Below are 26518 nucleotides of genomic sequence, written 5' to 3' on the forward strand. Positions count from 1 at the left end.
AAGTAGTCCATGTGACATCAGAGGGTCAGTTAGAATTTGTTGAAGCATCGGAAATACATTTTGGTCCAAAAATAGCAAAAACTACGACTTTATTCAGCATTGTCTTCTCTTCCGGGTCTGTTGTGAGCGCGTTTAACAACACTGCAGTGTAGTGATGTCCGGTTCACAAACGAATCATTCGATGTAACCGGATCTTTTTGAACCAGTTCACCAAATCGAACTGAATCATTTGAAACGGTTCGTGTCTCCTATAAGCATTAATCCACAAATGACTTAAGCTGTTTTTTTAATGTGGCTGACACTCCCTCTGAGTTAAAATAAACCAATTCATTTACTCAAACAGTACACTGACTGAACTGCTGTGAAGAACTGAAGATGAACGCTGAGCCGCGCCAGATAACGAACAAAAGATTGACTCGTTCACGAGTCAAGATCCAGTTGCATTGGTTTTCGGATCACCAGTAGTGATGGGAAGTTCAGTTCTTTTCCGCAAACCAGTTCTATCGGACAGTTCGATTCAATAAACCAGTTGAAGAAAACGGTTCACCAGTTCTTTTGGGCTCGACGTAATGATGTCAATGGCGATGATTGCCCTTGATTCAAGTCTTCGGTTTACCCGCGCTCATAACATTAGCACAGAATCAGTTCAGAATCAATCACCAAAAGAATCAGTTCGGTTCAGAGGCTCTGTGTGTCAGTCTGCTTCATGCTGAATTGGTTCTCGAATCGGACGTGTCCGACAGAAACGGTTCTTGAATCGAGCAGTGTTAATTTCATTAATGAAGACGACGATGAAAAATATTCACTAACGAACATTTTTTATGTGACGAAAATGAGACGTTGATGAGCTAAAAATAATATCTGATGATGAAATTATGACGAAATTTATGCCGCGTTTTCGTTAACTAGATGAGACTGGACTATAATGTTATTTGAGGACTACCAGACATTCAAAATGCATCCTATAGGCTTTTCTATTGTCTTTCAAATTGTGCGTCCCTGTCATTGGATTGCGATCGGATAAGAGCCGTTCACATATCTAGTCAGTATAGCAGCCGCAGTGGATGGATGACTAATAAAATGCGAATTAGCGATCTGAAACAATGGCCTCAGCACCTGAAGTGGTAGGGATGAGGTGACCAGATGTCCCGTTTTTCCTGGGAGTCACAATTCGTTGTCTATTAACTTAGTTAAGCCTGGCTCACACTACAGGAGTTTTAAAATCATAACCGATATTGAAATCTGGTTGCAGCACACACATGAGGAGAATCTTGGCAGATTATCTTCCCTCAAATATTAAACATGCACACACTACAGGATTTGAACATCGTGGCACATCACCCACTGGAAGATATAAGATTATCATGCCAGAGGGAGCGCCTCACGTGATCTCACACAGCAGATCGTCACTGAATTTTTTTTAAGGGTGCTAGCTTTGTGCACTCACCCGGTGCAGTCATACTGAGGGGATTTCACTCAAGCGCTTCTCTTTCTCCTTACAGTTGTGATGCGTTTTTGCCACATTATACAGACAGTTGTGCTACTACAAAATGTAATATGTAATCATACGTAATCATATTTCCATCATCATCCTGATTCAAATCCTAAATATCAAACATGTTTGATAATAATCGGGGCTGCCCCAATTTGTGTGCGAGCAGATCAGGAGGTGCGAGATTCGATCTGTGAATGCCGCGCATTACCAGATAATCCACGCTGAACATCGGGACAGATCAAGGTGCTAGACAAGATGTTTGCCCCGATTCTCGGGAGGGGGAAATCAGGGCTAAAAATCCTGTAGTGTGAGCCAGGCTTTAGTGATGGCGGGATAGGTGGAATCCCGCTCGCGCACGCCCCACTTCCTCAGTTCTCACATACAGCGCGCAATCAGTTCTCAGCGCTCAAATACACACACAGCAGTCCAAATGTTTATTGTGTAGAGTATCACACGTAAATATAGTCGGTTATGGATTAAGTGAACTGAACAGGTGTGTGAAAACTGAACGTGTGTCAGTATTTCATGCATGCCTTCCAAGCATTCCAAATTTAAATACCTGTCATTAATGTTACCCAACAAAAGATGTTAAGTAAATGTATACATGTTAAGTAAAACCTACTGTATCTAAAAATAAAAATAAAAATTTAATTTGTAGCTCTATTGTATGTATCTAATTGTGCTTCTTTAAATATATATACCGTATTTTCATAGTTTGGCTGGTCCTGTGACTTATAGTCAGGTGCGACTTATTTATCAAAATTAATTTGACAGGAACCGAGAGAAATGAACCAAGAGAAAACATTACCATCTACAGCCGCAAGAGGGCGCTCTATGCTGCCAGAGATGCTGCTCAGTGCTCCTGTAGTCTACACTGAAGACATAGAGCGCCCTCTCGCGGCTGTAGACGGTAATGTTTTCTCCTGGTTCTTGGGTTTAAATAAATGCGACTTATAGTCCGGTGCGACTTATATATGTTTTTTTCCTCGTCATGACGTATTTTTGGACGGATGTGACTTATACTCAGGTGCGACTTATAGTCCGAAAAAAATACGTTTTGTGTGTGTATATATATATATATATATATATATATATATATATATATATATATATATATATATATATATATATATATATATATATATATATATATAATTGTATAAGAAGCTCCTTTTTTCCCTTCTGTTAAAGGGATAGTTCACCCAAAAATGAAAATTGACATAATTTATTCATGATTTTCCAAATTCAGTCCTTGATTCAAATTTCTCATAAGCTTAATTGATTTGGTCTAAAGAGAGAAGAATTAATGATTATTTTAATTTGAAAACTACATATAAAATAGCTAACAAAATAAATTCTGGTAACTACAGTTTGGCTAAAACTATTGACTAAAAGTAACGACTAATATCTTGTATCGTCATTACAGTATTATACAGTATACAGTATTAAAAAAAAGTCTGACCAACCTGACCTTTCTGTAATCATCTGTAAATGAAAATGGAAAAAGACTGGATCCCATATGTATATATATTTTTCAGTTAACATTTAATTAACAAAAAACATAATTTTTTATGGTTTTAGTTAACTATAATAACTGTAGCCAGTACACACTAATGTGGCAAGGGGTGCATTTGTGCTCCATGCTGAACAGCCATGAGCACGGAGGGCGTTGAGCAGTGTTTACATTAGCAGTAATGTGACCATGCTAATTTATGAGCTCTATGTGGTGCCATTGTGGTAGCTTACATAACAGACTAGGCTCCACTTCACTCTCATCCACTCCAACTGAAGCTCTATTTAACATCTGAACAGTGCTGTGTAAATATTTCTTAGGGTGGTATGATATTTTGCAAACGTACACCATCATTAAACATTTTTAAGAAGCTCACTCTCATCTAAATCTTGTTAGTGTCTTAAATGTTCTCATTTTGCTGTTTTTCTATGTTCTCTCAGAACTGACGCTTGGTTTAAGAGCAGTGCCATTCAAAGTGACCAGCCCAAGTCTCTCATCAGGATCCTCTGTTAAGGTATTTAACATACACAGACAGTTTTAACACAAAACAAAGCTATATTTGCATGCAGATAAAGTCTCTACTCAACATTCTATTAATTTCCCCCTGAGGTCCACTTGTAATATTAGTCAGTGTTTTTATTTTTTATACCATAAACAGTAATTAAATTTCTTCATCCTCTCTCTGACCCTTATAATTAAACAGATCATTTTTTTCCTGCTGTGCCTTTAAGGACTTCACATAAACGACATCATAGCACGTTAAATGAGTGACAGAAAAATTATTACTCTTACTGAAACTTTTAAGCAGTGTATGTAGGGCTGGGTACCGAACTACGATGCCTTTATGAGTATCGAAAAATGTTTTATCTTTTGGTGCCAAATATCGGTTCCAAAAGCCAAGCGGCCGGTATTTTTTTTTATTTTTATTTTTTTTGCCAAGCGGCTATGTCTGTGTGAGCTTGTAGCATACGTGCATGTAAGGACCTAAATTCGCCGTGATTGGCTGTCCACCACCACATGACGTGACGGGGAGGATTTCTGAAGATACTCGCAGTCACACAACACAAGTGTAGTTGTTTTTTCTCAAAACGTTTCCGTTTTACAATGCCAAAGAGGTCTAAAGTGTGGCTACACTTTATAAAAGTGGATCCCGAGTCACCAATTTAATGGAGCATTTGTTTGGGTGAGTGTTTTGCCCTCCCTCCATTGTCCCCCCCTCCATTGCGTATCTTGAAACACGCCCCCTTTCACGTCATCTAAAAAACAGAGGGAGAGAGACAGATTTATCCGGTAAAGCGAATTTCTCTGAGCAGCAAGCCACTGTATACGTTCACTTAAAACATAACCGACTGTGTTTACGAGAATACTTGCAGAGACAATTATTTTGATATAATTGTGTGTGTATGTGTTCATTTAGAAGTGACGATACGCGAAAGATGAATTCATTCTCTGTACGCGCATTGTCTGAAATGCTGTTCGCAGCGCGTGCTTTAAATAAGTGAGCGCCAGCTCCGAACGCGCACGAATTGTTTAAAACGCTTGAATCAGCAATATTTAGAAACAAGTGCAAATGATCAGCTAAGATCCGTTTCACCCCTTCAAGCGAGTGAACAACGCGAATCAAGTTAGGAGTTTTACATCACTATTCACGATAGCCCATCTGACTGGAAAACACAATAGTCCCGGGACGTGGGGCTAACGATTTTGCGAGCCCTGCACCTCAGATCTATCCAGTTTGTGAAACACTGGTTTCCACACTGGTTTCGTTAAACAAAATAAATTATTATTTTAAAAGATTGACTCAAAAGAATCATCGGTTCACTAATCGGATCATGAACTTGTATTACCGAGCCAAAGATTATCTATTATTGAACATCTCGAATGAATAAAGACTTCAAGTTCATCTGTAAAGCACATAAAGCTATCGTTTGAGTTTATAAACATCTATTTCATGCATGATTCGTATGGATCTGTTAACCGAATGCAAAGTGTGAGTTCTAGAAAAATGTTTGTGTCTTGATGAGCATGTATCGCTCACTAGGAGTCACAGCTGCTGTTCTTTTTTTTTTCTTTTTTTTTTTCAACGGAGGATCAGTTGCCCTATTGGTTAAAATCCCCAAACTGTTTACTTAAATATTAAATTAATAAATGACATCAAAACAGGGGCGTTTGCGTTATGATGTGGTGGGCTCGCTTTGGGCCAGACAGTCCAGGGCAACTTTTTGGTCCCAGTCTGCCCCTGAATGGTGCACCCCTATCCAAAAAGCACAACCAGTTGTATTAATAATGTTATCCTGAGTGTGAAGTGTTACCAGAATTTCTTTTTAATTAAGGTGAAAAATAAAAGTTTTGTGTTTAATGTATTTGTGTTGATGTTGAAATGCATTTTAAAACATATGGTATCGAAAAAAGTATCGTTAGGAACCGGTATCGAAACTGAGGTATCGAAATTGGCACCGGATCGAACGATTTTGAACAATACCAAGCCCTATGTGTATGTGTATGTGCTTTCATTCACTCTCTACTGCCAGATCTCCCTAGGAAAACAAAGCCAAAACAAGCGACTTGCTTCACCAAAATACGCTCTAATACAGGACTCAGTTCTTTTAATGAACATAAAACAACATGACTGGCCATAAATAAGCATCTTTATGAAAAACGAAGCTGAAAAATGCAGACATGGCAACACAAAAAGAAATGCACACTTTTTAAAAACAGCAACTTTTATGAGCATGAACAAAATGGGGCAGTTATGGCCTAGTGGTAAGAGATGTTGGACTTGTAACTTGATAGGCATCATTGCAATTTTGGTAGTAAGTCTGATACAATGCCACATTTAATTGCAGTTGAAAATTTGTGTGTGTGTTGCAGTCATCCAGTCTCCCCAATAGCTAATACTGCACAGAACATATAAACACTTAAAAGCACAACATCTGCAAACCTGTAAACAATTGAGGAAGTTTTGGCATTTTGTCCTTGTGAAAATGAAGTACACTTAAGCACTTTAGTAAAAAGAGTATTTATACAAACCATTCAGATTGGATTTAGGCTATGTTTACACGTGTACACAAAGTTTTCAAAATGATTCGCGTTTACACACATCCGTGAAAATGGCCAAAAATGCTGTATTACGTATGCCAGGCCAGTAGTTGTCAATGTCACTTAGTGAACAGTACCTCTAGGGAAGTGATGATTATATGATGTATATGATTTGTCTCCGCTGTTGGTTGTAATATTGAAGTAAATCCACACTTTGCTGAAGAAACGTTGGCAAACTCTTGAGCAGCTACAAGAGGACTAGTGTTTTCCTCAGACTTACACTCTATTTGTGGCGGAATATTTATGCAAATTAATTCTCTGCCAGCAGGAGGTGCTGTTGGCATGCTAGAGATTGTGGTTTCCTTGTGTACGTCTGTACACAAAGCAGTGCTTCGCTCACAAATGCTGCTTTATCAGACATTACATGTGGGATTAAATTAAAATGACAGTCTGTTTCCTTCAGAAATACAGTGATATAAAAACACCTGCACCAGGTTTCGATCTTGAAATGTGCAGTGCTCATGTTTATTCAACAAAGTCAAAGCCTTTTGGAAAATGTATTTGTGGCAGTCAGTTTTGATATAGTGGCGGGCCGCTAACACTGAGTACCATATACTCCGACTTTGTTGGTTCCCGTTTCCCTTTTAAAATCAACATGTACTGCGTATGTTTACGTACCTAACACAAACTATGCACCTACATGACGTCAATATTTCAAAGATTCCCATATAAGGTGTTTACACGGAAATGATAACGGTGCCGTTTTTCAAAAACTTGAACACCTTTCAAGATTCAATTTATTGGTAAAGACCAATATTTCTGATGATTTATTGGCGTGAAGTTACATGCAAAATGTCAAATTAAAATTAATGCATAGGCGATTTTCTTAGGCTATCAAAAAAAAAATTTCCCGAATATTCGTCGAATTTAAAATAAAAATCCAAATTCGAATGCGCATATGAATTTTAGGTGTGCATTAAGGAAGCTGCCTTATGAGCCCCGGTACGTGTTCCATTCCATCTCGCCGCGCGCACACCTGTGTCTACACAACTTTCAAAGGCGGACAAGCTCGACACGCAGTATCTGCTTTCTCATCTTTCACCTCGTGTACGCGCACGAGATGCGATGACAATATATGTGTCATTGTATTATAAGGTTATGTTAGCCTATCCAGTTGAAGCCACTTAAAAAAAAATCAATGTGGAGAAGATCTTGCTTACATCAAAACTGAAAACAAGCCGTTCACACAGAACGCATATTTCGCGCATCTCATGTTTTTAAATGAAAAAATTTATCCTGTGTGACTGGTTTTCCACCCTTTTTATTTATTTAACAATGCATGCATACATGATGCTGTTTTGTTTATAGTTCTTTAAGCAACTTAATAAATAATAATTGGTTCATAAACATTATTTTAAATATTATGTTTTTTTCAGTCATGTATTCTAATGCTTTGAATAAACATGCAGTAATATTTTGCTCGATGCGCTATCTTGAGCCTCAGAAGAGAAGCAAAAAGCTTTTCTTCACCCTAACTGAAATTATGCATTTAAAATTCGAATACAATTCGAATTTTGATCATATTTAAGTAAAACATTTGAATTTAGTTTTTTCAGCTATTTTGACAGCCCTAGGCGATTCAAGCCCGAAACTGTATGAGACTGAATACCGGCTGAATTCACATTTCTGTTGTAAAAAGAGAAACATTGTGCAGAAGTATTATTTGCTGTTATGCGTGTTTGTCCGAAGCTGCAGCTGCTGTGTGACGCCTGTTCAAAAAAAAAAAAAATACCTGGACGCGCTCCAAGAAAAGTTCGTTAAAATCATTTTCTTATTTTCGTTTTCGAAACTTGTGTTGGTTGATTCGTGCTTGATTCGTGCAATAGATTTTCGAACATAAAGTGACAGTCGACACGGTCACGGTTTTAGACTAGAGAGGAGAAGGGATGGGAAAAGATCTGGGCACAGTTTTTCCAGAACTTTGTGCCAAGTTAAAGTGGTGTCGAGCTGTTTTAATGAATGTTTTTAGATGTATTATGGTGCCCGAACCCGTATGACTTTGAACAGTGACCGCGAACATTTAGTTTACAGCAGCCGCAGCCATCATTACCAAGCGCGAACCGTTGACTCTGACAGTGAATGAGAGTCTGAGACGAAGCGAACGCACAGGCCACAGGGTGACATCCGTGTAAACACAGATGACGTCAAGGGTTTTTTTTTTTATTAAAGAAGATAGCCTTCATTTGTATGTAGGCCAAGGCAATTTATATATTTACAATACTTACTTAAATATAATTAATATTATTTTATTGCGTTTGTATTAGTTGTTTGAAGAGTAAAAAAATAATTGGTCGGTCTTAACGCAAATTTACAATCGGCAAGTCGGTCGGACTAAAAGCAAAAAAAAAAAAAAAAAATTGAGTCGGTGCTAAATTGACAGGGTCGGTCGGGTTACGGCAAACAATAATATTTTTAAGGATGGCCAACTGACAAAAAAAAAGTCTGATTTGTGATAACATGGAAATTATTTACAATAAAACAGTATCAAGTATCACATTCCATAACACAGTACTTAGTTGAAGCACCTTTAAAAGTATATTCTTTTAAAGTACAGTGGAAAGTATTCAGACCGTTTTTTAAATTTTTGTTATGTTGCAACCATTTGCTAAAGTGCTCCTTAAACCATTATGACAAACAGTTTTGTGATTACAGCAAATTTAACCTTGACTATCACACTGACATAAGCCTTCACTAAAACATTTGAAATTTAGCTCAGATGCATCTATTTTCTCTGGATTATATTTGAAAGATTTCTACACATTGACTGGAGTAACCAATCAAACATCTCTGGAGAAACCTGAATACAATTGTGCGACCTGACAGAGCTTGAGAGGTTAAGTGTGAACCGAATGTAATGTTTTTGGATATTTAATTTAATTGAATGTTATTTTTGATTATTTGCAATTTGGAGATTTAAGTTGGGCTTAATCACACCTTTATATGTAAATGAATAATTGTGTCTGTTGACTTTGAGATATGGTTAAAGTGTACTGCTGAATATATATAGACAAACATTTGTGGTAAGCTAAAATATATTTTAATTTCTATGGGAACTTTAATGCCTTATATTTAAATATATTTGTAATTACACATTTGTAATCATTACAAATACATTTACATGTCAATACATGTCATTTAGTAAATTTTAACAGCTTTAAATTTATCAAATAACACACGGTTCAAAAACATGCTCTAGTATTAGTCAACACATCAAAATAAGAATATTTTTAAAACATGATAAAAGATAATTGAAATGATTTAAAATGTACTTTAAGCAAAACTCTTCATTTGACATTGTTACAAAGTGTACGTTTTGTAAGTATACCTAATGTTCAGTTCACATTGCACGATTGTCAAATCTTCGGATCACCATTGTTTATACACTGCACGACTATCTGGGGTAGCATTCAATTGCTGCGGTCTTCACATCGGCGATCGGTTACACACTGCATGACTTTACAATACAATGCCCTGAAAGACAGCCGAGACCAGAACAACTAGAGCCCCAGATACAGATCCCCTGTAAAGACCTTGTCTCAGAGGACCACCAGGACAAGACCACAGGAAACCGATGATTCTTCTGCACAATCTGACTTTGCTGCAGCCTGGAATTGAACTACTGGTTTCGTCTGGTCAGAGGAGAACTGGCCCCCCAACTGAGCCTGGTTTCTCCAAAGGTTTTTTTCTCCATTCTGTCACCGATGGAGTTTCGGTTCCTTGCCGCTGTCGCCTCTGGCTTGCTTAGTTGGGGTCACTTCATCTACAGTGATATCGTTGACTTGATTGCAAATAAATGCACAGACACTATTTAACTGAACAGAGATGACATCACTGAATTCAATGATGAACTGCCTTTAACTGTCATTTTGCATTATTGACACTGTTTTCCTAATGAATGTTGTTCAGTTGCTTTGACGCAGTGTATTTTGTTTAAAGCGCTATATAAATAAAGGTGACTTGACTTGACAATAGGAAGAATCGCAGACAACTCTGTCTGGTCTGCAAACTATGTTTCATATAACTCCTCTACTAGCTTCCCGCTGCCCTGTATCTTACGCTCTCATTGGCTGTTGGTCATCGTTGATGTGTTTTTCAGTCAGAACTCATTTCACACAGCAAGAATGGGTCCAGATATTTACCATGCCAAATATTTCTTGAGTGTCTGAAACTCTTTCAGATTGCGACTTTGATAATTCACACTGTGTGATTGTCATTTATATGAATGAGCACCAATTTGCCTCGAAATATGGGCATTTGTTGGCAATTTCGCGAAACCTGTCGGCGAGTGAAATTCAGGTTAAAATCATGCTTTGTGAACTTGGCATAAATGTGTTGAGAAACAGTCATGAATGTGTCTCTTTAAGTACACGTTGAGTGGTCTTTTTTTATTTAGTATTGTTATCTGCTAGCCCAATTTTTAAGTTTTGGTTTACTTCAAAACCTTTAAGTAGTACACAAGTGCACATTCAATACAATTATCTTTCACATGGCAGGACAAGTTGCTCCTATTTGCATAACTAAGGTAAATAATTTGAAATATAGCGAAAACGTGTCTTTTGCTGGTTATTCCTGTTGCGTCTGTAACTCATGTGGGGCAGTGTGGAAATCTTGTTAAAGGATAAGTACTGATGCTTCATTAGCAGGTTGACGAGGCTATTTTGCACAAATGAGGGATTAACATCTCTGTGTGAGAGCAACAGAAGAAAGAGAAAGCCTTGAGAGAGAACACGAACAGCAGGAATCATGATTTTAAGGCAAACTTGTAAACGGCAGTCTGGGTCAGAGGTAAAAAATGAGTAGCATTTGAGGAGTAGATAGTGATTGCTGTGTTGTGTACTAGCAAACGTGAACCGCTGGAGTTAATGCATACTCTGTAGAGGTTTGGTTGAGCTTTATTATAAATTCAATGATAACTGCAATGACAGACAAATGTCTAACAGCTTATCATAAAGGATTGTGTGGTGATTAAAAAAATGGATGTTGTTTGCCCTTTGTTTTTCTCTTCCTTTGCAAGCAATTTCCTGGATGGTGATTTGAGGTACAAATTGTACTAGATGTAGGTCAAACTGTTTAGCACTGGTGGGAAGGTAATTAGAAGCAGGGTTTGGAGAGACTTGATGAGAAAACCACAGGGAGTGGTGTGGGAAATAATCTACAGCTCTTCTGATCACAAATGACTCAAGTTTTCTGTGTGAAAGCAAAAATGCTGCTCAAGGTGACAAAATCACAGCTGATCAATATATAAGGGATTTTTGGATCAATGTTATTTCATGGTATAAGAAATTCAATTCAATGCTACACGACAGAAATGGGGATCATAACCAAATTTGAATTATTATTGTTATAATTTTTTTTTTAAGAGCTGTCCTTGTTTAGGACACATTGTAATAGGCAGTTTTTTTTCCAATATTATTCTTAAAATGTTTATTTAGTATATTTATATTCTATGTATTTTATGTGTAATTACTTTGTGTTTTTACCCCGGCTGTGTGTAAATGTCTAATGTCTATGTGTATATATGTGTGTGTGTGTGTGTGTGTGTGTGTATATATATATATATAACCATTTATTTAACCATTTATTTATATGGACCAATATAACTAAAGGGATGAATTTTATATACTGGTATTATATATATATATATTACTTGCATGAATTTTATAAATTTATATGTCTAGTGCCAGTGAAAATATAAATTTAAATACTTTGGGTCTGGAGTAATCTGTGCTATTTAGAAAGCTTCTAACTAAAGTCACTGACTATTTCTGGACATCCACCACACAATGCCAACCTGTACTTTTCTCTGCTCTTTCCTAGAAAGAAGTAATAGCTTTTTAATTTCATACATGGATACCTATAGGATGATGTTCCAAGCCAAACAGACATTTTGAAACTTTTCCCGGCAAAGTACTGCTTGTCTGTTTCTTGCGGCTGTACTTACCTTACATTCTTCACAGGATTTGTTTTTTGGCCACTCTTTTACAACTTGTGGTGGTATATTTAGTGCTCTGTTTTGAACCATGCCAGATATTTTTAGTTGCATGGCTGTCAGTAAGTCCAACGGTCAGGCATTGTTGATCGAATGATCCCGAACTAATTGGAAAAGCTGTCTGAGCCTCAAATATACGCTAATGCAGTCATGATCTGTCATCTGGGTCAAGAAGATCAAAGGTGTTTTGGCTACTCAAAGTTTCCTGATGACAGATACAGTGCTTAAGTGATGCACCATATGTCAATATAAAAAAAGACCTGCCAGTACTACAGTTGCACTGCAAACTAGGGCTGTCCCCTAATAGTCATCTAATCTTTAGTAAACCAGAAGGGGCTTGGTCGACCAAAATTGTATTATATGCTTAGTCGCAGAAAAAAAAAATCCACATTGGCGAAGTCATTGCCATGGCAACCATCAAGAACACCTAGCATTGTGGTTTGTAAAATGATCTCACCGAGCTGTTAAACAGTGCTTTTGATAAATCGAAACAAGTAGTATTTTGCATATATGCTTATTGATAGTATGTATGACAACTTTCCAGTGGTGTAAAGTATTTGAGTAACTTTTAATGTGTATGTCCTTTTGGCTACTTTTGTAGTTTTAATGCATTTCAAAGATCTTAACTTTTACTCTACTTGACTACATTTTTGAATATGTACTGTTTACTCCATTACATTTGTCATGAGTAATGCAAATAATGCAACTTACTAGTTATATTTTTCATGGCACTGCTAAAGGTTAATTAAATGCAACAAATCATCATCTAATAAATTCCATAAATTGTTTTTGACAGACAAAATGTTCACTTTTGAAAATCAAGCCTTTTTTATAACAAGAAAATAATTGGTTTTGGTGCACAAAGGTGTTTTTTTATTGTCTCGTGTGTGTGTGTGTGTGTGTGTGTGTGTCTATATATATATATATATATATATATATAAATAAACCCATGACCATGCAGACCCCGTCGTAAATATGATAAAAAAAAAATCACTTATCAAAACTTGTTTGTTCACTTTTTTGTTGTTCCATTATTACCTTTAACAGATTTTGAAAGGGATTGTTTGACTTGTGCCCTTTTTGAGTGCTCGAGCTTAACTGAGACATCAGTGTTTGTAGATGTTCAAGAGGCTGTTGATTTATTGTAATTCAGTTTTATTTATATAAAAAAAATAATAATAATCATATGATCACTCTTCTCACAAAAAAAACTGTGGCTTGTTTTTTGCTGGCATTTCTTAGATGTTGAGGACTAATGTGTTTTTGAGCCTACATTTAGTGCAAGTAAAATACTTCACTACTGTTATAACCAGATACTCTATGACTTCTGCTCAAGTTGTATTGAAATTGGTGACTTGTAATGGAGTCATTTTTATTGTTAAGTATCTGTACTTTTACTCAAGTGTGGTTTTCAGGTACTTCAAACATTTGTCTGATTGTAAACATTAATAGTTTTGATAAGGTGAAGAATAGCTTTTGCAATAAAGTGAGCAAAATGGGATATGAGCAATATGTAGAGACCACTTGGTTTGGGCCTTTCAATTTGGGTGTGTTTATTTACTACTCAGAACACCTAAGCAAACTAATAGCAATCACCTGGCCATCAATAACATCTAGCATTGTGGTTTGCGGAAAAAAAAAGAATTCTTCAGGTCGGTGAACTTTGACTCAGAAAGATGGATATTGTAAGCTTTTGCCAATTGAAATAAGTAGTATTTTGCATACTTATGCTTACCAATGCTGGGAAATAGTTTTCCTTCATGAAACTGCTATCATCATTTGGATGGCTTTGGTTTTAAAAGCATCATTTTCCACTATGTATTATTATTATTAGTCATCTGCACTCGTAGTGAATCACAAGGACTGGAAAATCTGCCAAGAAAACCATCTTAATATAGGGGCTCAAGTTAATGATTTTCTTTGAAGCTTGTGACATACTTTTTCTTCACAAATAAAACATACTGTAAACTTACCACCAATTTTTTCCATTTTATGGCCTTGCGCAGTACATTTGAAAACAAAATTAATCATATGGCCCATTTATGTCTGATTAATTGAAAGTCTTAGTGTCTGAGTTTGCTTCCAGGAAGAGATTTGATTCAGTCAGATAAGATTTTCCAGAGATCTCTTGATTTAGGGCAAGTTACACTCTAGATACAGTACAAGTAGTTCAGTGAGAAGGGAAGTTTGTGGTATTTTTTTTTTTTTTTTCATTAATCACTAAAAAAATTAATGTAAGTCAATATTAGAGTTTTATATTGAGAAGTAATGTTTGTGTAGCACTTAAAAATGCTTGAGTTGGTAAAAAGTGGGCAAACACCTGTCTAAATTTGCTAGTATGAAGCAAAGCCTTGTTAAGCTGGTATTAGTAAGATGTAAAAAGAGTTGTGGCACAAGATTTGCAATGGGCATTCGGGTCTATTTCTGCACAAGTCTGTTGCAGGTCTTTGTATATATTTGGTGATGTAAATAATTGTGAATGAATGCCAGACTCTCATTTTAGGAATAGCACTTTTGCATTATATACTAATGATTTTTAATAGTGCTGCCAAAGTTAGCACATTACCTTATGAGATTAAATGTCTAATGCTGTTAAATTCATATAACACCCCTAATGCATTTAACTGATTTGACGTAACAATTGCTTAATTGCAGGGTTTGACTGTGCTAGTGCTTCACTTGCATTTGTGTGCGTGTGTGTGTGTGTGTGTATATATGTGTGTGTGTGTGTGTATATATATATATATATATATATATATATATATATATATATTAGGGATGGGACGATAACCGGTTTTATTGATAACCGTGATAAAATGTGCTGAAGGTTAGTAATATCGTTTAAAAATGAATTATCATTAAAACCGTGTTTGATTATCGCGGTTTTAATAACTCACTATTAAATCATGTCCAGCCAGCAACAGTCTGACGAAAGCGCAGCGCACAATGTTTTTTTTGTTTTTTTCCGAGAAGGAATGGCGAAAGTCAGTGACTTTTCTATGCTTTTCTATGCTTCTACACTTTTCATTGTAAGGAAGGAAATGCCACAGAATTTAATCTTTCTTTAAATTAAGTGCATAGAGTTGCTTGTTTTATTAGTTGTTTGTTGATTATTAAATATAAAACTTGCTGAAATGTTTTCAGTATGAGCATCAACTATTTTTGAACACTTTCATCTCGTTTCAACAAAACCGTGATAATATTGATAATCGTGATAATTTTAGTCACTATAATCGTGATATTAAATTTTCATACCGTCCCATCCCTAATATATATATATATATATATATATATATATTATATATATATATATATATATTATATATATATTATATATATATATATATTATATATATAATATATATATATATATATTATATATATATATATATATATATATATTATATATATATATATATATATATATATATATATATATATATATATTATAAGTGATGCGCAGGTTGATCCAAAATGAGCGGGTGCCTGTGGTCGCCCGCGGTTACAAGTAATCCAAAAATATTCTAAAGGATATTCGGGTCGCGGTCGGTCGGGTTGTTTGAAATAAAAATGCCAATTAAACCTTTGTCATTTATATAGTATACTAGACACATTTTTGAAATACATAGGCCTACACTTTATTGGCTGAATAACTGGCATGAAGATGACGCACGAGCTCAGTCTGCACGTAGAGATGGAGGCGGCAAAGAAGACTGCATGGGGAGCAACGTTGCTGTTTTTGGTAAAACATGATTTAGATGACTTAAGTTTTGTTTTATAGAAAACTCTTTTTAAAAGGTTTTCGTTTTGTATAAATTGTATCTTAATTTTGATCAATGTTTTATCAATCAGTTGCCCGTATTTAATAAATAAGAGGCAAGACAATGTAATAAGGCACCGGCACGATCACTTGCATTGCAAGTCTTGGTCACTTGCACTGCGGTCTTGGGTGATGGGATGGGGGGGCTTATGATGTTAGACTTCGTAGTCTATAATAAAAGATAATGAATTTCGAACCTTAACTAAACACATTTTTATTCAAAGATCAGCAGTCTGTCATTAGTCTTTAGTCTGCCACAAAAAACAACAACATTAAAATCACGAACTCAAATGTCATAGTAAAAAAAACAAAAACAACAATGACTGTTGTAACTGCGTAAATCAGACCTTTCTGTAACGCTAACGCTAATAAGCTTAATTGAAAATAACGAAATAATTGTGTAGCGGAGTATTTTTTTTGTACACAGTGCTGCGAACTGTCAATCACTCCTGTACGCGTGCATCACTGTCCTCCTCGCAGCTGCAGCTACTTGCGCTCTCTTCATCAAGCTTTTAAAACAAAAAGGGGACAAAAAGGTCGTATTGTCTTTGTGCATATAGATTTTTTTTTTATAAATATCTAAATTCGTGCCTATAGCCACACACTGTATTTTTTTTAGAACTTATAGAAAAAAGATGCTGCAGCCAATGAGCAGCCGGCGGGGGCTGGTTGCAGGATGACTCAACCTCTGCAGACAGTTTTTAATGTTTATCAGACAATAACTACTCAAGATATTGCTTTAGTATAATTTTCGGGACAATTAGGGCCAGATTCAGAACAGTTTAGATTTCGGGACTTTCCAAAATTTTTCGGGGACGTCTGGTCACCCTACTCTCCGCTCACGAGCTCTGATTGGAACAAACCCGAGCCTCAATGTCTGCTGACCTTGCAGAAACATACAAATAGACATAAGCAGACTAGACTATTTTAGTACAAATTGTTTTTTTTTTTTTTGTTTGTTTTTTTTTGCCTAGTTAGTTTTGCCTACGTTCCTATGGCCCAAACACGCTACGATGAGCATTTACTGCTTTTTAAAAATGCGGATCAGGAAGCGGGTCGGGTACAATATTTTATTTTTAAAACGTCGGTCGGGTGCGGGTTATTAATACATTGACCCGCGCATCACTGAGATATATATATTAGGGCTGCACGATGTGTTGTTTAAGCATCGATATCGCGATGTACGAATCCACGATAGTCACATCGCAAGATGTGCGATGTAGGCTGTCGTAGTTGATCCGTTATTCATTATCTGTACGGGCCAGCTGCTCCCCGGCCCTTGACGAATGTGATTCGAGGATTAATTGCACAGCTTAACCATCATAGAGTGAAAGTTTATTTGCATGTGCTTTTAAGTCAGTTTAACAGGGCAGAGAGAGCGCGAGAGAGAGCGAGAGAGATAGTGAGCGCACGAGAGAGAGAGAGACAGAGGGAGAGAGAGAGCGAGAGTGAGCGAACCCCGGCCGCACGCTCAACGTCTTCAAACAACACGAGCGCTGTCTTGCTCTCACTCCCTCGCACATATTAATCAATTGACACGATGGTGTCGATGTTTAAATCATTTAAAATGAGAATATAAGTGTGCTCACCCCATTTTTGTTTGTAAGAAAACAATAGATTAGATTTCATATTGCAATATATATATAATATCGCAGAAAAATATAATATCGCAATGTCATTTTTTTCCAATATCGTGCAGCCCTAATATATATATATGTATGTATGTGTATATGTATATATATATATATATGTGTGTGTATGTATGTGTATGTATATATATATATATATATATATATATATATATATATATATAATACAGTTTGGAGCTGAAATATTAAAAAAATCAACTTAGGAACACAAGCATCAATCTCTGCAATTTATAGATTCCAGATAGATTTAAAGTTGTCCATAGTTTTTTTTCTTTTTAACAAGCATTTTATACCGTGTGGATACCTAATTTTCCAGTGCTGAGTGTGACTTGGATGAGAGCAGGAGGCTGAGGTGCTCAGGGACATTCACAGAAATCACGGCGCGCTCATTCCTGTCTAAATGTCAGCAGGCTTCCATGGCCTTTGTGTAAACACAGCTGTAGTCATAGATCAGATCTCCTTTCCACCAGCCCCCTTTTTTCCATCTCCTCCGTCTGCTTTAAGGATTTCGCTCCCTTATTGCTCTTTTTTTTGTCCATCTCTCCATCACTCTGCCAGTTTTATTTTTGGATGGCTATTTTTATCATTTCTGCTCTTAAATCCTGATGTCAGTTGTGTTGCTGTTGATTATAGCCTGCTTTAGGGGATTAGCTGTTCAGAAGTAAAATGACATGAAACGTGACTCACCATATATACTAAAGTAGGGTAATATATGCTAAAGTAGTAGCATATTTACAGTGTTTTACTGTTAAAGTTGTGATAATTTTTAAAGTGTCCCTTCATAGTGTATCATACATCTCTGTCTTTTACCCCCCTGCACACACAGATGGAGACGGGTGAATCTGTGAGCGAGGCGTCCAGTGATGTCCCTGTGCTTCCTAACGGCTCATCCATGACCTCCATCAAAAGTGAGGTGCAAAGTGATAAACTGACCTCAGAGAAGCTGCAGGAGATTGAGGACGAGGAGATCCTGGACAAAATGGTAATTTATTTTTCCTGCTCTTCTACGGTTTACATATCAACACGAACAACAACAACAACAACAACAACAACAAAAAAATGATCAAAGATGTGTTGTGTCAAACTGAGGCATGATGCTCATTCATACAACATGTGAACCCAAAAATGAAAACTGTCATCATTTACTCATCCTCAAGTTGTTCCAAACCTATGTGAGTTTCTTTCTTGGTTATGTTTTGAAGATTGTTGGTAACTAAACGGTTGCCATTAGCCATTGACTTCCACAGTTAAAAAAAAAATACTGTGGAAGTCAGTAGCTACCATCAACTGTTTGGCTACATACATGCTTCAAAATTTTCATTTTTGAGAGAATGTTCATTTTTGGATGAACTATCGGTTTAAATTTGGCTCACAGAATTCATTGATCATGTGCCACCCTCTTTAACACAAAATGTTCCTGTTCTTTCTTTTAACCCTCTGGAGTTTAAGGGTATTTTTGGGGCCTGGAGAAGTTTTGTCAATGCCCTGACATTTGTGCATTTTTCAGTTTCTTATAAATATCTAAATAGGTAAAGTCTAATCTCACTGTAATCAGCACAAACTGGGCTATAATAATATGTGAAATGCATGCATGTACATGATTGTATTTTTGAGAAAAAAAATGTAATGCGTGGTTAGTGAAAAGCTAAAAATGTTAAATCACTTGAATAAGGCCATAAAACACATAAAGAACAATGGTTCCCGGGATTTTTGAGAACTGGAGCTTGTAGCTTAGAATTTTTCTTTCTAAATGATGTGAAAATCATCTTGTTTACTCACTTACAGAAAACAATATATTGATTTAAATTTTCTAAGACACTTTTTTTTTCTAAGACACTTCTAAGTACAAATGAGTTGCTTTATTTTTATTATTATTATGGTCTCTTTGAGTGGTGTTGTTTGTTTGTTTTTACAGCTTGATGATTGCAAAGATTTTGAAGAAAGGAAAATGATCAGGACTGCAATGAGAGAACTGCGAAAGAAAAAGCGAGGTGATTATCTCTATTTGTTTTCTTGCACAGCACTCATCTCTCCTTCTGTTCTTTCTTTATTCTCTCTATGTACTGAGGGGCGTCAACATAGAAAGTGTATCTGTTCACTGTCTTCTTTACTTCCCTTTTGTTGAGTGCTGTTTCTCTCTCATTGCTCTCAGAGCCTAGGCTGGGATGCACACAGGAGGAAATGGGTAGGGTTCTTTGATTGTGTGTGTTTTTGCCCTACTGTCCCTTTGCTAATGCCCTGGGCCTTAGTGAAGGGTCAGTTAGGCTTCATTTGGCTATAGACTTGGTTTGTATTTGAAGATACTGTATGTATTTTTTATGTGCCACGTGTGGTTTGTGTGATACGTGTGATCTGGTCATATGTTTTGACCATGCATGAAAGTATATTTATTTGGTTATCATATGGTACTGCTTGCTCTGTATTTGCTTGATCAAATCTTCACACAGAACTATGATCATCTGTGGTGTGCAATATTGACTATAAATTATATCTCAGTGTTTTCTGGGGTTTGGTCAATAATTAGGCTAGACACTATTTTGCTAAATTATTGCTGGAACCTTGAATATTTTAGATACAAGCATTATCTTTTATGTTGAATTCTCAAATTGAATCAGTAAATACAATGGCTGTTTCCAATAAAATTAAATCGGTATCAACAAAATCCATTTCTGCACTGCAGAAGTAACACAGCTATGCCAAAGTGAAATTGGATTTACACACTGTTAAATGTAGTTCAGAGGTGGAATGAATGCGTTAACACAAATGCAGTGTAAATTATTTACATTGCAGTTACGACTGCATAAATAATATAAAAAAAAGTGTGGGTGGTGGTGAAATATAGCATTGATAATCATGGTAATATCGATAATATTGTTTTTAAAATGTAACTCACAATGTTATGTTTGTGTATTGTTATTTTTATTGAATTGTTGTAAAAAATCATTATCACGTTTAGTATCGCATTAATATTACAACTTGCAATTGTGCTGATATTCGGGAAGAACGTGTCAGCTGGCAAACTGTTTAAAAAACAATTGTGATATTGTGATGGTAAATATTGCATAACCCTAGTATAGTGTTAATCTAAAATGTTAACGTTTCCACACAAGTGCTTTAAACATGATAGTGATGGAGTGTGAAGTGTGTGATTTCTGTGTCACTAGAGTTGCAAAATAAGGTTTTCAGACAAGTTTCTTGGACACACTCCCTAGTCAGATAGTCTCGCCCATGTTGATCATTGCAAAAGTACTAATATGGACACATCTTGTGCATCCCTGATCCATTCTCCATCTTAACCCTAACAACTTTTGCTGACGCTGTTCATTTTACCTGCGTCCTCAGACCAGAGAGACAGGGAACGAGATCTGCGTCTGCAGGAGCTCAGACAGCAGCGGGAGGGGAGATCTCAGAAAGCCCGGGGGGGTGCAGACACCAGTGAAGTCGTGATGAAGAAGATCGAGTGCTCTGCAGACGGCTCCACTATCAGTCACGTCACCAATCGTGTTTCCCATTCAGGTAGCACAGCAGTAATGTAGTGAACTCTACTTGGCTGGATTTTTTTTCTCTCTGTAGTCCCCTTAAAATGTAAGGTTTATGTTCAAGATTTTGTAACAAAAACATTCTTCGTTTTGTTTTACAAGACCTTGGGAATTAATTAATGTTTAGGTATTTAATATCAGCAGACACGTCAGTAGACTCCTTTTTACATTTTAAGAGCCCTTCATGAAAATGTTTACTATTAAAACTCTCCTCTAAAATAATGAAGCATTTGTGTACCTTTAAAATTGCATTCAGGTCAGTTTTGACCTGTAAATTGGTGCACGTATCTTAAAAATCTGTAATTTTTGGTATAGGAGTAAAAGTTTGGAAATGGGTTAAGACATTTACATTGTATAACTTTTTGTCCGTTGGTTAGATTTGTCTCAAAAATACTTTTGTAAAATATATTTAGTCTTTTTCTCAAGTATCTCAAACACTTTAAGGACTGATTTGTGTTGGTAAATGCACACAAATGCTACAAAAGTATGTAATTAAATCCACTGATTTTATTTAACTTGATACTGGTCATTTTTAGATATGTTTTGTCTCAATAAAATATGAATTTGCTGCCTATTAATAGTTAGTGAGGTAGCTGTTAAGTTTAGGTATGGGATAAGATTCTAGAATATGTCCATGCAGAATAAGTTATTAATATGTGTTTTGTAAGTACTAATAAAAGGCAAATGTAGTAGTAATATGCATGCTAATAAACATCTAGTATTGTTCCTAAACCAAATTGTTTCCTCTTATACATTTTATTTACGGATGCATTCAACTAAAATTTTTCACATTGAAAAAAAATTTTAAAATATTTTGTTCATCACAGTGAGTTTTCTGTAGTTTATGTAAACATGGACATTTCATGGAATCTCTTCATTCAGTAGAAATTGGAAAATATTGTAGTGTTATAGTAAAATTCTTCTCTTTTATGATTGGCTGGCCACTTTAAAATGAGTAACAACAATTACAGCTGGGGGGGTCCAGTTTTTTTTAATACTGCCTGATTTTTCAACGAGCCTCTTGTTCTAGTGTGTAATTTGACTGTGACACTGTCATTGCTTGTGGGCAGATGATAATGGCAGAACGTCCCGCAGCACTATCATGGAATCCAGCTATGTTCAAAAGTCAGACAGTAAGTTTATTCTGTTTGTGCTCAGTATTCAGTCTTCCTTTCTACCAGCCCCCATGTCAAACCCACTTTTCTCTTATCTCCTCTTCAGAAGGAACAGTGCAAACAAAATCCTACAGTTACTCCAGCACCACGTCCACTAGGAAGGTTGGCAGGTGAGTCAGTGCTTTAAAGTCAACAACATGAACTCTCTTTGGTCCTGGTCTTATTTTATACACCGTAGTTTATTTTTAAATAATTCCCAAATAACTATTCAGGCCTTATATAACACAGTAATGCCAGTTAATGTAATACCAACATAAAATGAAATCCCATCCTACTGAAGATACACTACTGTTCAAAAGTTTGAGGTCGATTTTTATTCAGCAACAATGCATTAAATCGATCAGAAGTGAGAGTAAAGGTTGTTATAATGTCACAAAAGATTTCAAATAAATACTGGAGAAAATCAGATCCTGAATGAAAAATTAAACTTCAGTGATAATTTGCTCAGCCTCAAATTGTTCCTAAGAATTTTGGACTTACTTTGTTTCATAAAACCGCTATTTAGCATGTGCTTACAATTAAAAGTGAATTTGTCATTTAATAGTTCAAAATCATTTAACAGTCCTTTACTTGAAATATGCGCACAATGTACTGTATCACAGTTTCCACAAAAATATGAAGCAGCACACTGACTACAAATCTTTCAACATTATTGCTATTTGTTGTTTTTTTTTGGACTGTACTAAAGAAATAAAAATGCTAAATGTTATTTAGGAAACATGCAAGTTCACATACTTGTTTCTCTGAAGAACTTAGCTAAAGCCAGTTATTCTACATGGAAATGTGTTCCGTGTCAGAATGTCAGTTTTTTTTTTTTTTTGGTCTGTGATTTCCCCAACAGCCAATTTAGCCAACCCGGGTTGCCTGTGTGCTGAGTCATGTGTCTGCAGGCCAGCAAACGAACTGGGTCAGAGACTGCATATTCTACCCGACCTAAAAATATATTAAAACACCGATAAATCAACTCATCACCTTCTATTGCAAGGCTTGTTGTCTTCCATTATGTTCCTGTTGCATGTCCTCAATCTGGCAACCCGCATGAGCATAGAGTCTGAGGACCTTTAAGGTCTTTCGTCATAGTTGGGGGATTTATTCTGTAATGTACTCTTTCTTATATACTTTTCCTATCTGTTTCTTTCAGTGTTTTTGACCGTGAGGACAACACATCTCGTAGCTCCAGCAGAACATCAGCTCTTGAGCGCAGACAGGCGGAGAGATCAGAGCTGATGAGGGCTCAGACGTTACCCAAAACATCTGCAGCACAGGCACGAAAAGCCATGATTGAGAAGCTCGGGAACACTGGAGGCTCTGGAGGGTGAGCCTGTGGTTTTCACTTACTTTCAGGCTCATTTAGCTCACAGAAATACCACCTGTTCAACAGCATTTCTCTTTCTGACTGTAGCAACTCAGCCATTACTCAAGTAAACAAGGTGCAGCGCTCCACAAGTTTTGGTGTCCCCAATGCGAACTCCATCAAACAGATGCTGCTGGACTGGTGCAGATCCAAGACCCGTTCCTATGAGGTAACTGGAGAAAATCAGATCCTGAATGAAAACCTCAGTCATCATTTGCTCACCCTCATGTTCCAAAGCATTTTGGACTTTCTTTCTTTCATTAAACACCGTTATTTAGCACGTGCTTACAATTAAAAGGGAATGAGATATAGAGCTATCTAGCTCCAAAAATGTAAAATCAGCACAAAACTGTCCTAAAAACAGTCCTCAACTTGGAATTTAGTTCAATGGTGTGCTGTACAAAGTACTAAAGTAGCTTCATATGAGGAACAGACTGAAATAGAAGACATTATTTACTCATTTCTAATTTCCTAATCACACTATTTCTTTAAGCCTTGCTGTATTTGTTTAATTACACTATCATTCAAATGGCTGGGGTCTGTAAGCCATTTATAAGGAAATTAATACTTTTTTTTTGGCAAGGATGTATTAGATTGATCAATAGTGTTAGTAAACTATAGGAAAATATATTCAAATAGAAAACAGTTATTTTGAATTGTAATAATATTTAATAATATAACTGTTTTTACTGTATTTCTGATCAAATAAATGCAGCCTTGGTGAGCAGAAGATACTTTTTTTTTTTCTAAATCATTTAAAAATCTTACTGACCCCAAATGGTTGAATGGTAGTTAATCGTTGTTCTCTGTCTTCATATTGTTTCTCTCTCTTCCATTTTATTAAGAATGTGGATATCCAGAACTTCTCCTCCAGCTGGAGTGATGGCATGGCGTTCTGTGCTCTGGTGCATAACTTCTTTCCAGAGGCCTTCGATTACTCCAGCCTCAGTCCTGCAAACCGCAGGCAGAACTTTGAGGTGGCCTTCAGCACAGCAGAGTGAGTCCAGAGTTGCATATATCACATGATCAAACACAAAAAACAAAAAAGAATTCAGAACCAATAAAATGACAAACAGAAATGCAATTCAAATTTGACTAAACGGTTGCTTCTGGCGTCGAGCTCAACCAGTTGTGTGTTCATAGCAATGTTCATTAATGCATTCTTACATTAACATGTTGCATTTAATGTCACAATTTATGTAAGAATGTTCTTCTTTAGTGACAAAACACAAACACAGTTTCTTCTAAACATTGGCCTTGTACAATTAATGGGTTGCTTGTTTGTGTGCAAGTGTTTGTGCACATTGTTTTAATTCCGTTATAACCAGGCAAATATCCAGACGTGTCATGCGCACTTTCTGCATCTTGGGCTGATCAATTGCCTGGATATCACAGTGGTGGAGTGAGGCTGTACAGTCTCAGTAAACGATGCCAGATTGAAGTGGTCTGCTGCGTCCGATACAGCCTACTGCTCAGAACCGTCTTGAGATATGCCATGCAAATTGTGTTCAGCTCGTATTTTTGTAGGTTTTTTTAGTGGCAAACCTATTTTGAATAATTTTTTGAATCAGATTTTGAAACCATGCAGAGAGCGTGTGCAAATATATGATGCTATCAGCAGGCGCAGCTGATTCTTAGTCAATTCTCCCATGTTTCTAGTAACCTGCCTTCATATACATAGTTTGGGCTCTGTAGGATTTAAAAAAAAATGTTTTTGAAAGATGTCTCTTCTGCTCACCAAGGCTGCATTTATTTGATCAAAAAAAGTACAAACTGTAATATTGTGAAATATTATAACCATTTAGAGTAACAGATTTTGTGAATATATTTATTCCTGTGATCATAACACCCATTTTTAGTGTCACATGATCCTTCAGAAATCATTCTTAATATGCTTATTTGCTGCTCAAAAATGATTTCTGATCATTATCAATCTTGATAAAAGCTCCATATTTTTGTGGAAATCATGATGCATTTTTTTTTTAAAGAACATTTATTTTAAATAGAATCTTATAACATTAGAAATATCTTAACTGTGTTTTTTGATTATTGTAATGCATTCTTGGTGAGTAATTAAAAAGTAAATGGTTTTGAAAAAGTTTTGCTTTGTTTAATACAGCCGACATTTTAACAAGTTCTACTGATCTGCATCTCCAGTCCTCTCAGATTAATCATCTTTTAATAGCTGTCATTTCCTTGTTCGTTCCACTTAGATAAACAAACCTTAATTACTAGCTTTTTAAATTATGATAGAAATTCCTCCTCTGCTTATTTCCTTTCTGGTTTCCCAGTTAACCTAACGTTCATGCATTTCTAAAAGAGAAACATCCAGCTGAATGCTCACGAGTTTCCCCAGAATAGGAAGAGCATTATTCAGAGTCAGTATTGTTTGCTGACCTGAGAATAGGCCTTGACTTGCTTCCCCTTTGGTCAGTCTGTGTCCAGGTAATTCCAGACACTTTTTCATTTCATTTTCCTCCACCTAACTGCGAGCACTGATTTATCTCACTACCCCAACTGTTGTCATCATTAAAGGCACCATCTGTAATTGCTGTTGTGGCCTGAAGGTGAATTCATATACGGTTATTTAAGTTTAAGTATACTGTTGTTTGCTAGTTACTAGTCCTGGCAGATCTCGAGCTCTGCTGTCATCATTTCCAGTGGTAGTTGCCACATTGTCACTTTTCAATTATTTAAGGTTCTTGCACACTGAGTCTGAAATTTTCGTATGCGTTTTTTTCTTCTTCTCGTATTCGTCATCTTTTCCTATCAAAATCCTTGCTACCGATGTGAAAACGTGGTGAACTGAACCTAATCTGAATTTTTTCATGACGGACGAAGGTTTCGGAGGCAGTGTGTAAACGTGATTAACATTAACATGATGT

The 26518-nt window shown here is 36.2% G+C and overlaps 1 protein-coding gene across 4 annotated transcripts in view; it reads left to right on the top strand.

Moving 5' to 3' along the window:
- smtnb (smoothelin b) overlaps positions 1-26518 on the top strand; it is a 71655-nt gene that overhangs the window by 39739 nt on the left and 5398 nt on the right. For 2 of the 4 annotated variants that reach the window (XM_059549684.1, XM_059549685.1), the window contains exons 10-19: positions 3449-3522; positions 18392-18547; positions 19481-19556; positions 19718-19750; positions 20908-21081; positions 22175-22237; positions 22326-22389; positions 23421-23594; positions 23682-23802; positions 24479-24630. In XM_059549684.1, the coding sequence (XP_059405667.1) occupies positions 3449-3522; positions 18392-18547; positions 19481-19556; positions 19718-19750; positions 20908-21081; positions 22175-22237; positions 22326-22389; positions 23421-23594; positions 23682-23802; positions 24479-24630 (1087 nt within the window). The remainder of the gene's footprint in view (positions 1-3448; positions 3523-18391; positions 18548-19480; positions 19557-19717; positions 19751-20907; positions 21082-22174; positions 22238-22325; positions 22390-23420; positions 23595-23681; positions 23803-24478; positions 24631-26518) is intronic. The other 2 variants (XM_059549687.1, XM_059549688.1) reach the window with 1 other exon arrangement.

Source organism: Carassius carassius, chromosome 5, assembly GCF_963082965.1.
Source record: "Carassius carassius chromosome 5, fCarCar2.1, whole genome shotgun sequence".
Classification (NCBI taxonomy): Eukaryota; Metazoa; Chordata; class Actinopteri; order Cypriniformes; family Cyprinidae; genus Carassius; species Carassius carassius.